This window comes from Neovison vison, chromosome 2 (genome assembly GCF_020171115.1).
Source record: "Neovison vison isolate M4711 chromosome 2, ASM_NN_V1, whole genome shotgun sequence".
Taxonomy (NCBI): domain Eukaryota; kingdom Metazoa; phylum Chordata; class Mammalia; order Carnivora; family Mustelidae; genus Neogale; species Neogale vison.
Window position 1 is genome coordinate 155,069,030 of NC_058092.1, and position 12,289 is coordinate 155,081,318.

At 36.0% G+C, this 12,289-nt stretch overlaps 1 protein-coding gene across 1 annotated transcript in view; it reads right to left on the bottom strand.

Annotated features, from left to right (window-relative positions):
* Nucleotides 1–3,710: 3,710 nt before the first annotated feature.
* Nucleotides 3,711–12,289, bottom strand: part of TSNAX (translin associated factor X) — a 34,544-nt gene continuing 25,965 nt past the window's right edge. The window contains exons 5-6 of the mRNA XM_044239362.1: nt 9,331–9,458; nt 3,711–5,571 (exon numbers count right to left, since the gene is read on the bottom strand). Of these exons, the coding sequence (XP_044095297.1) occupies nt 5,194–5,571; nt 9,331–9,458 (506 nt within the window). The 3' untranslated portion in view covers nt 3,711–5,193. The remainder of the gene's footprint in view (nt 5,572–9,330; nt 9,459–12,289) is intronic.

Genomic DNA, 12,289 nt, shown 5'->3' on the forward strand with positions numbered 1-12,289 from the left:
ATTTTATCTTCATGCTCTGAAATTCCTTTCCAGCTGATAAATCTAGAGAAATGTGAAAAATCTACCCTGTTATTTATTTTCTGGACCTAAATTGAGGCCCAACTATAACATCAGGAGAGAGAAATGGGAAGTACCGCTGTCTTTAGAGAGATAAACAAAATAGTCATTGTTTCAACAGTGTATAAAAATCATAGTGTAACTTTTTTATTTAATAAAGGTATTATCTTAAATTTAAAAAAAAATAATAAAATAAAAATAAAAATAAAAAGCTTCTGCACAGCAAAAGAAACAATCAACAACCTAAAAAACAACCTACTGAATGGGAGAAGATATTTATAAGACACACCTGAAAAAGGGTCAGTGTCCAAAATATATAAAGAACTCCTACAACTCAATACCAAAAAAACAATTCAATTTAAAAATGGGCAGAAGACATGAACAGAAACTTCCCCAGAGACATCCAGATGGCCAATAGACACAGAAAAGATGCTCAACATCACTCATCATCAGAGAAATGCACATCAATGAGATAACACCCTGTCAGATGGCCAAAATCAAAACCACAAGGAACAACACATGTTGGCAAGGAAGTGGATGAAAAAAGAATCCTCCTGCATTGTTGATGGGATTGCAAACTGGTGAGCCACTGTGGTAAAACAGTATGGAGGTTTCTCAAAAAATTAAGAAAAGAATTACCATGATTCCAGCAATTTCAGTACTGGGTATTCACCCGAAATATGAAAACCCTAATTCAAAAAGCTATGTGCACCCCCTATGTTTACTGCAGCATTACTTACAACAGCCAGAGTATGGAAGCGGCCCAAGTGTCCATCGATAGATGAATGGAAAAAGAATATTATTCAGTCATTAGAAAGAATGAACTCTTGCCATTTGATACAACATGGATGGATCTGGAGAATATAATGCTGAAATAAGGGAAGTCAGAGAAAGACAAACACCACGTGATTTCACTCATATGTACAATTTAAGAAACAAAACAAATGAGCAAAGAAAAAGGAGATAAACCAAATAAACCTTTTACCTATAGAGAATAGATAGTTACCAGAGGAGCGGAGGAAGGGAGGATGGGGGAAATAGGTGACAGGGATTAAGAGTATACTTATCACGATGAGCACTGAGAAATGGGTAGACTGCTGAATCACTGTACTGCACACCTGAAACTAATATTAACTGCATGTTAACCATACGGAAATAGAAATTTTAAAAAAAGAATAAAAAGCAAAAGGTAACTCTTTGAAAAGACTAACATAATGGAGATACATCTGGCAAAACGGACTAAGAAAAATGGATACAGAGAGACAACACAAATATTTAATATGATATAGCCAGGATATAGATGTAATACTAACAACACTTTGTATTAAAAATTTGAAAAGATAAAATGGACTAATCCTGAGAAAAATATACCTTATTGAAACTTACCATTAAGAAATGATAGAAGCTTGAATAGTCCTATACAATTAAAGAAACTGCACAATTTGTTTTAGAAAAAAATCCTCCCACAAGCAAAGTATTTTACCCAGTTTCACATTGCTAGGAAATGGTGGGAAATTGCTAGGCAATTTCTCCAATATTTCAACAAAGCAATCAATCTACTTTTACAAAGCATTAAAAAACTAATACAAAGATTCGATTCACAAAACATAAATTTCACCATCTTAAAGTGTACAATTCAACACTATTAATATATTCACATGGTTGTGCAACCATTCCCACTAATTCTAGAACATTTCTATCACCTCAACAATAATCACATACTTGCTAGCAGTCACTCCCAATCCCCACCCCCATTCTGCTAATTCGGTTGATCGTTTCAAAGAACCATTTTTTTGGTCTGATGGCCTCTATTTTTCTATTTCCTACTTCATTTATTTCTATTCAAATATTTGTTATTTCCTTTTTCTAAACTGTTTTGTAGTTTACCTTGCTATTCTTTTTCTAGTTTCTTAAAGGCAGATTTAATCATTGACTTCACTTCATTCTTTTTAAATATAGGGATTTGAGGGGTACCTGGGTGGTTCAGTCCTTAAGCATCTGCCTTTGGCTTAGGTCATGATCCTAGGATCCCAGGATGGAGCCCCACATCGGGTTCCCTGCTCAGTGGAAAGCCTACTTCTCCCTCTGCCTCTGCTGGTCTACCTGCTTGTGCGTGCTCTCTCACTGTCTCTATCAAATAAATAAATAAAATCTTTAAACAGAAAAATGTACAGATTAGAAGCTATAAAGACATTCCTCTGAGAACCGCTTTTGTTGCATCCCGTCAGTATTTTTCATTCCTCTTGAAATATTTTCTGATTTCCCTGTGATTACATCCTTTGATTCACTGGTTACCCAGAAATATGTTGCTTAATTTGCACCTATTTATGAACTTTCTGCATTTAATTCTGTTATTAATTTCTAATTTCATTCCATTTGTGGGGTCACATACTTCGTATGGTTTCAATCTTTTCGAATGTATTGAGACTGGTTTTGTAACCTGACATTTTGAGGATTATGTTCCACATGCACTTGAGAAAACTGTGTCTTCCGTGAGTGGTTGGAGTGTGAATCTAAGTCCAACTGGTCTATAGTGCTCTCCAAGTTCTCGATTTCATTACTCATTGGTCTTATCCTTCCAGCTATCACTGAAAGTGAGGTATGGAAGCCTCCAACTACTACTGTTCAATTGTCTATTTCTCCTTTGAGTTCTGTCAGATGTGGCTTCATGTATTCTGGAGCTCTGTCGTTAACGTGTGTGTGTCTGTGTTTGTAATTGCCATATATTCTCGATAGAGTGAGCCTTTAACCATTACAGGTGTTCATGTCCCCAGCAAAAACGAAAAAGTAGCCTTAAAGTCTATGTTGTGTACCTCTCTTTTGGTTACTATTTGTATGAAATATCTTACTCTATTCTTTTACTTTTAATCTATTTGTATATTAGAATCTAAGGTGAGTCTATAGAGTGCAAAGAGTCTGAATCAAGTTTTCAAACCCATTCTGCCAAATGACTCATTTACACAGCCAGCATCTTCTTTGAGGCACCCTCAGAAAGCCCTGAGGCTCTGCAGTGTGGATGCTGAAACCCACTGATTTAATACGTGCAGGAATTACTTGTGAAGGAAATAACCCAATTTTGTTTCAGAATTCTGTCCGTAACTTGCCATGTAATCTAGAACCAGTCTTTTTATAATAAAGATGAAAAATAATACAACAGATGATGCTATCAGACCAAATATTTTAGAACTGAGGAACATTCAGGATATACTTTGGATGCTCTACTATGAGTGGTCCAAGACCCACCATATTAGTGTAAGATGCAACATGGCAGTGCATTAACAGCAATGGCACCAATCCACCTGTGGTAAATACTGCTGACTTCCTACCCAAAGGCCATTTGTCCTTCCTCCTATGATGACAATGCCCTAATTCGGTTTCTTGTGTCTCTCCTCCTCTCAGAAAAAAGGTTAAGTTGGCCTATCCAAGTGATCTCCTTCTTTCCACTAACTGGTTTAGAAAGATGAGAATGTTACCCAGTTTGGGTCAATGATTGAAAAGATGTCCTTCCTGAAACTCCATCTCTGGACTTATTTTAGGAAATAATAAATCTCCACTTCATTAAGCTAGTCTACACTAGGCTTCCTATTTAGGCCAAAAATTCTACAACAATTTGATTATGTATTTCTCAATATGATCAAAAAATAAGCTTAACCTTTATCTTTCAATATTTTATTTAAAGACTTCAGTTTTAAACATCTGTAAGACATTCATCAATCCAATTATTATTTTACTTTTAACATTATAAATTTAACTTTAAGTGGCAAAAGAAACAAAAATATGTAATGAAACTATATTTTAGCAATGTCCTCAAGTAGGAAAACCAAAACACTTACCACCAAAGCAAACCAACCAACCTAATTTATTAGGCATGTCTACGTCTCATTTTCCTTTACATGATATATATATATATATATGACATATATATTTGTTTTGGGGAAAATTTCACTTTCAAAGAACCAGCCCTTGCAAACAGAGCAGCTAGTCTTTCCACAAATAAAATCCATTATCTAGATTCTCAAAACTCACAAAACTGAATGGAAACGTCTGGTTGTCAGCCAGTAGTGTCATGCTCAAATCAGTTTCACGTCACAGGGAATAAGCTATAACTAATTCCAGAGGCATATTCCATTTCTAAATATTACTAGAGACTACCACTGTTATTCCCAACTGTGTTGACAATTGTCTTATTGCTGAATTGTACATGATAAATTTTCTTTGGCAACTTTTTATACTATCAAGTAACACAACTGGACAACTATAAAGGTTTGAATTAACTCAGTATTTCAAAAATTTCAAGCTTCATTATAATTATTTAAATGTAATTTCTTATAGATGCATCTATAAGAAACTTGCCTAATGTAATACAATGAAAATGAAAGAATTGCTAAATAATCATTACTGAAAGATTTTCAGATGTATGTACAATTATATAATTGAACTCAAACACCAGTGAAGATATTAAAAGGTTAGCTCCAATTCACTATCAGACTTTCTGTGATAAAGGATAAAAACTAGATGTAAAAACTAAAAACTGGGTGTCTTGTCACTTTTCCGGAAGGCTTTCAAATGGATTCAAAGTGGCCTAAAAACTGGCCAGAATATGAATTCTCACTACTATACCTCATAAAATTAAGTCTATTGATAACTTAATAATTTTTCATTCTTGTCCTATAGAATAAGCCTATAGTGGAGGCTTGACAAAATATTACCAAGAAATTTAAACAGGAAGCTCAAGTCCAGACGTGTAACTAAGAAATCTTTTCTATATATAACAAAATCTTCACTTAAATTATAAATGGCTTCCACTAAATATTATCACTCCAAACTTCACACACTGTCAGTTAAAACAGGTATGGCAGAAAGTGCACTCTAAGCATATTCACATTACAAAGATAAATGATGAAATTTAGCCAGCAAAAATTCAAATAGACATATATGCAAATATTTGTATGCAAACTTTTGTGAGTAAGATAAAAAAATGATTCGTCTCGATAATTTATGTACAGGTTGTTTACAATTTAAAACAAGTACAACTGAAAACATTTCTATGTAAAAGCCACAATAAAGTCAAACGAAATACTAAATAACAGTCTTACAAACTGGTCTCTCAAGAGAACAACAACCAAGTAGGGTATCCTAAGAAATGCCCTCTTCTTGATCAATCATTTCTGTTTTAACTGAAAAGACATCAGCCAGCATATGTTTTGGAATTTCTGAACCTCTGACTTTCAAGGCATAACAAGCATTCTCCACTTTGGCCAGACTTTGTTTCAGGGTATACAACTTTTTAGAAACCTCGTAGGGTCCCGTATTCCCAATGAATGAGAACCCATCATACACCTGACGTAAAAACTGGCTCACTTCAAAGGGGGTGTCAATGTCCCCATTCCCCACACTGTTAATACACATCCGCATCAACTCTCCAGTTAAATCAGCCACTCCCAGCAGGTAATCGACAGGTGTGATTTTCAGTCTCCAAGTGCCAAACTGCTTATCCTGCTCATCAGAGGAGGGCTAGTAAAGAAAACACACACACACAAAGAAAAAACAGTGTGAAAAAGTGTGAATATGCAGGTATTGCATTTATTATAAGGTACAAAATCAAGAGCACATGAGTCCTACTAATCTCTAAGTAAAAAGGTCTTTTTTGTTTAATGACCATTTGGGATGTTACAAGAATGCATGCCCTGGGTAGAAAGTTGCAGTAAATGACTCCAGATAATTTTGTGATCTAATACTGTATCATTTTAAAATCAACTATTCCCAACTTCACTTGACATATGAAGTAAAATGAAAACAATCTTAAACGAAGCCCGGTGACTTCATGGCATGACAGTCACTTACTTATTCAAATGACAAATCATAAAGCCCTCCAGGTTTGTGATCCACTCGTGTTTTCCTAAGTCGTTTAGTCCCTTTCTGGCCTCTTCTATCCCCACATAGCACTGACCATCGTGATTTATCGCTTTCACTATCTCCTCCTCAGCTTTTCTTGTTTTTTTTCTCCACCTGCCCAACAGAGACACCACCCTGAATCGATATTGAAATCTACTCATGCTAGTGCTTTATTCAAGTGGCTGAGTACCACTGGACTAAAAAAAAAGTAATCACAACTACACAGAGTTGGTACTGCTACAAATACTCACCAATCCTTTTTACTTACTCCTATAAGTTCTCTCTCCGGTCTCTTCCAACACTATTCCAAACCTTCACCACTCTCCTCAGCCCCCTACACAATCCCAAACCTCTCCGCTGCCAGCAGACAATCTTGTCTACTTTCACTGACCTGACCATTTGACAGATCACCTGACATAAGCTCTCTGAATGACCTTATCCTACAAAACAAAACAAAATAAAAAGCTCATTTGTGTCCCCATCCATCTTTACCTTCTATCCTCCAGTCTCAGATGATGAGTTGTCCCTCCTCTTGTTTGAGGTTAACTCTTCCAAATGACCTTGACCCATCTCCTCCCACCTCTTCCAGGACCTTGCTTCATAAGGTGTATGCCCTTGGGCAAGTTATTTCATCTCTCTAAACCTCAGTTTCCTCATCTGTAAAATGGGATAACAGTACCTACCTCAGAGGTTTATTTTAAGGATGAGATAACATTTACCAAGCTCTTGGCATAATGCCCAACACAAAGTAAATACTCAATAAATGTTAGCTGCTATCACCGCCACCATCACATCCATCTCCTCTCTCCATGTCCACTTTTCCCTCTCTCTATTGGAACCTTTCTGGAAGAGGAGAGGCCTACATTATTATTAAAAGTCTGTATGAGACATCGCTGAGTGAGGTTGCAGTCATACTGGAGGACATCTGAGGCACAGAGAACTGCAAAGGTGTGCAGGTGAGGGCTATGTTATGTATTGGAGGAACTCATGAGTTATTTCCTTGGGTAAAGTTTAAATAGTACAGGACGACTACAGAAAGAAAGTCACATTAAGGAATGTGAACTTTACCTGTGGGTAACAGACAGTCACTGAGAATTAAGCAAGGAAATGACAGAGTCAAATTTACGTTTTTATTAACATCACTTGGTATCATGGAACTCTTCAGAGACCGTCTGGGCCAATCCTTTCAACGCAGATATAAAAAGTGAGGTCCAAGAAATGCAATACGTCACAGAGCAAGTTAATGACATACCCAGATAAGTACCCAAAGTCACAATTTCCTAATTTTTCTGATGCCTCTGAAACAACATCATGACATAAAACTACCTGTTATGTTCTGTTTCTGTTAGGAGAACTGTCATCTTTTGAGAAAGGGTACATTATGGGAGGGGAAGTGGGGAGGACTGCATTTTATAGGTTGTTTATAGAAATAACTTTGGCTTAAGCACATAATAATGTTCTTTGTTTCTATCATTAGATGGAAAGAGTTCCCTGGTTATGACTAAGAAGTTGATTTTAGAGAAACAAGCATGTTAAAAATTTAACAAATTTCAACTAATTACCAAGGAAATAAATTCTGCTTTACTGATAATTACATTAGAAACTAGAGAAAAGAAAACTTCTCGAAATGCAATGTTTCAAGATGTGTCTGAAGTATGTAGGGGTGAAATATCATGGCATCTATAATTTACTTTAAAGTACTTTAACCCACTGAGCCACCCAGGCACCCCTACTTTAAAGTAGTTTAGTGAAAAGTATCTCGATAGAGCAAATATGGTAAAATAGTAATAATTACTGAGACCAGGTGGTAGGTACATGGGTATCCATATGCTACTATTCTCTCTACTGTATGTTTGAAATTTTTCCTGGTAAAACATTTTAAAAAATTTAAATTGTTTTGACAATATTCTCAGTAGGCAAGTCAGAACAAAATGCCCTTCCCTATCAAAAGCCCAGAATTTTCGACACCAAGAATCTTGAGTACTAAAAGGAAAAATTATTTATGATGTGGGTCTTAATTTGAAAAGTACATATGAATTATTATGATACCATAGTCATAGAATAATTTACTACCTAAATCCTGAAAACAATGCATTACTCTGTTTTTCTTTACATTTTTGCCCTGATTATTTCCATTCTGAATTAGAAAGAACTTGAAAGAGGGTGTGATAACTTCTCTAATATATTTAAGAAGCAGGATCAAATAGGCTTATTCTTTTCATAATTCAATCTTCACTAAATAAAAAAATCTAAAGGAATTTTACTTCTCAAAAATGAATGTCCTCCTTAATAAACCTCATATAATTTTAAAAACTGAGAATGTACATGGCTTCCTTAAAGTTATATTTGTCATGCCAAATTAAGTCTGACCTTTCAATGTTAACATTTTAGTTAATATTCAAGAAAACATTACTTCTACAGCTTCCTCCAACTTCTGCCTAACCATCCTGGCTGAGTAATGTTTAAAAAGTAATAAAAAATTATGAAAAACTAAGGAAAAACTGTCTAATTGTATCCTTAAGTGTACTGGTATCTCAGGAAGTATCAAATCTCACCTTTCATTGCCTAAATATTACATTCTAAAACCCAGGGGGAAAACAGTATTTATTTAAAAGTCAAACTGCAAAAATGTCTCTTTTCTTAATTCGGAATAGCTACATAATTTTCAGATACAAGCTTTATGAATTTAGTAAGTGATTAACAGCTCTCCTATACAGTAACAATTTTATATTAACTTTTACAATGACCACTAGTGAGCACTTATGTGTCATATACTGAACGCTGCCTAAGTGAAAACCTTGAAATCAAATCCTATAAAACACTCCTTTGAGGCAGATACTTGGTATAGGGGTTTCTGTAGCACATTTTGAGAAATAAGTGGCAGAGTGGGCAAGGGCACTGGCTTAGATTTCAAAACACCTGGTTTCCAAGTTTAGCTCTGTCACACTTAATTAGCTGTGTGGCTTTTGATAAGTTATTTCAACTCTCTAAACCCTATTTCCTACTTTGTAAAATGAGGGTGATAACTCTTACCTTCAGTTAGTAACAAAATTAAATGAGACAGTGCTTACAAAGGGCAAATCATAAATAACAGTAAAATCAAAACTGGACTTAACAGTAATCACTTGGCAGTGCTTTAGATAAATAGCATTATTCTCCCCCAACACAGCCATAGCTGCTCTTGTTCCATCCACGAGCAAAAATTTTCAAAAGGCTATTTCCTTAATTCTCTGAAATCCTCTGAATCCTCTGAAATCACACTTTAGAAGGAACCCCGCTATCTCAATGTTCTTAGCATTGCAAACCAGCAAATCTCCTAACATCACTATACTGTTATATAAATTATGTAATAAATGTGAAATGATTTTAAATTCTTACGGTCTTATTTTCTTTTCCATATTCTTCTGTTGTAAATATCAATTGTTTATTAATTTCATCCATACTGATTAGTGATCGTGTTTTGATGAAGTGTTGGAAAGAGACAGCCTCCACATATTCCTGCAGTCCTGAAATACCAACCAAGAAAATGACTAAGAAACAACCACTGAATTAGTCAGATTGTCATCAATAAAGAACTTCAAATTGCCCATCACCTAGTTCAACAAGAGCTTAATGAGGGAGGCACCTGAGTGTCTCAGTTAGTTAAGTGTCCGACTCTTGGTTTAGACTCAGGTCATGATCTCACAGTTGTGAGATGAAGCCCTGCATCAGGCTCTGCACTCAGTGTGGAATCTGCTTCAGATTCTCTCTTCTTCTCCCTCCCACTTGCTCTCCCTCTCTCTCTCAAATAAATAAAATTTAAAAAAAAAAATAGCTTAAAGGATGCGGACTCTAATGGTAACACTGGATTCAATACTTAGACTACATAGAATTACTTGAGATAAATGGTAGGTGTTAGTACTGAACACAACAAACATTTTTGACACTGAACTTCACAGACCACTCAAATATAAATGCACCCAAGCTCTTTCTACCTCACGGGCCTTTATAGTCTTAAAAATCTACACTCCTTCCTACGGAGAAATGTTAAAGATACTTAGGAAAAAAAAAAATGTTTAAAGAATTTAAGAAAATGCTATTATAAAAACTCTTTAAGCTGTAACAGAAACTACACACTGGATTGTTTTTTGCTCCCTGAAGCAGCAAAACAAATAATGTTTTAATCAAACGAGGCAAAAATCAAACATAATTTGGATCGTTCTTGAAATTTTAATGGCAAAAAACACTATATAATACGGAATTAAGTGTCAAAATACTGGTTTTTTTCCTTCTACTCCAAAATGGATCGAAGAACAGATAACTCTTTTCTGCTTTAGTAATTTAAGTTTAAAAAAACAAACAAACAACCTAATGAGCATACAATTTTGTACCAGATCTAAGTTCTACAATATTAACACTGAAATAAATACAAATTTTGCTAACAGTCAAAAAAACAGTATTATAAATACTTTCTTCTAGTGTTTTTAAAAAACTAAATTCTCTACCTACAATTTTCAATGTTATTTTATTACAGCATAATCCATAAAGTGATATTTACAGGGAAAAAGTATTTCTTAAAATGACTGTCATTACTGTTAAGAAACTGTCTTAGTATTCTTTGTAAAACCTTTGTTGTAGGGGCGCCTGGGTGGCTCAGTCGTTAAGCATCTGCCTTTGGCTGGGATCGAGCCCGACATCGAGCCCACATCAGGCTCCCTGCTCTATGGGAATCCTGCTTCTCCCTCTCCCATTCCTCCTGCTTATGTTCCCTCTCTTGCTATCTCTCTGTCAGATAAAGAAATAAAATCTTTAAAAAAAAAAAAAAAGGCTTTGTTATAAGAACAAAAAGAATTCTTACTACAGAAGGAAAACTCAGAACTGAGTAGAATCATCACACTCAAGCTATCTCTCTCACACTTCTTGTGAAGAGCCCTCCCGGCGCTGACACTAAAAGTCAGGCTTAGCAGCAACGTTATTAAGACTCCCCCCACTGGGTATCATCACATCAAATGCCACGTAACGGCCAAAGAAACAAAGGGAAGTGGATGACCTGGTTTTGATAGCGGTAAGAGGAAACTACTAAATGAAAATATCCTGATTCATTTTGAGCCACAAGTGATGTTAAAGCAAGGTCAGAGACTGGTGCCTTCAGCAGACAGAAAAGGACATGATAGAATAGGACACTGTTTCATAAACCATAACATGCTGAGAAATGAAACAATAAAGTTAAGTTTAACAGAACAGATAACATCTTTTACATTAACAATAAAAAATATTTGTGTAAAATTTTCATTTTCAGAAAAGGTGACCGCCCAATTCTCTTTCCCAAAGACAATCTGTACTTCTCATTTCCTTCCAGAAATAACTTCGCGCACACAAAAGGGAAGAACAAAACCTAAGGACCACTCGTTGCATCTCTGAATAAGCTTTACTATGGTCAGCTCTTATGAGTGAGCTAAACAGAAAATATGTGCACGAAGGATATGAATATGTGCACAAGGTTAGTCATCATTATCATTACAGCAAAAAAGTAGAAAAAGTTTAAAAGATCAATCATCGATGTCACTTGTCCATTTACTGTCTCTCAGTTCCACTATTTCAGATAACGGAGGTGGACCCTAAAACATGTCAGCTGGCACAGTATTAAACTTTGCTGGTAGAGAGCACTGGAAGGAAAGCAAAGGACAAGAAAGCTCTCTTCCCGGTTCTCACGTGTCCCTCCTAGCAGCCTTCTCCATGTGAGGCAACCAGCTGCTTGAGGTGGCCAGTAGCACACGGCATTTCCTTGAGAGCTGCTTCCCAATGAGCCACCACCACTTTGGGCAAGGCGTTTGAGAATTCTGGAAATTCTGGAAATCAGCTCAACACCTCAGCAGACTTCTCTGCCATCCAATGGGCCATGCCTTCAAGGGGTGAGGGAGGGCGGGGGTGAGAGGTATAACCCTTCTAGATTTGCTTCTTTTTTGAATGCCCTGCCTTAGCTCTGGGGTAGTGGCTGCCCTCTCTGAGATTCCTATACTTTTTAGAATAGACTTTTGCTCTTATCAGGTAACCCCCTGCACAGTTCATCCTTATATTAAACTTGCCCTATTCAAATTACTGTGCAGCTTGTTTCCTGTTTGGACCCTGTGAATATAACAGGGAATTAGGAAAATAAATAATGATATTACTTCTCCTTAACATCCATCACTACAGAGGAGGTATTCTATCTTTTGAGACTAGTCGCTGTCTCTATGATCAGGATAAAGATACAACCCCAGCAGGAAGCTTGAAATGGATCCCACCTTCAATGTTCCACCTTGTGTTTTCTATCAGATGCTAATGGTCAGCATTCAAACATGCTCAGATCTCTCCTACC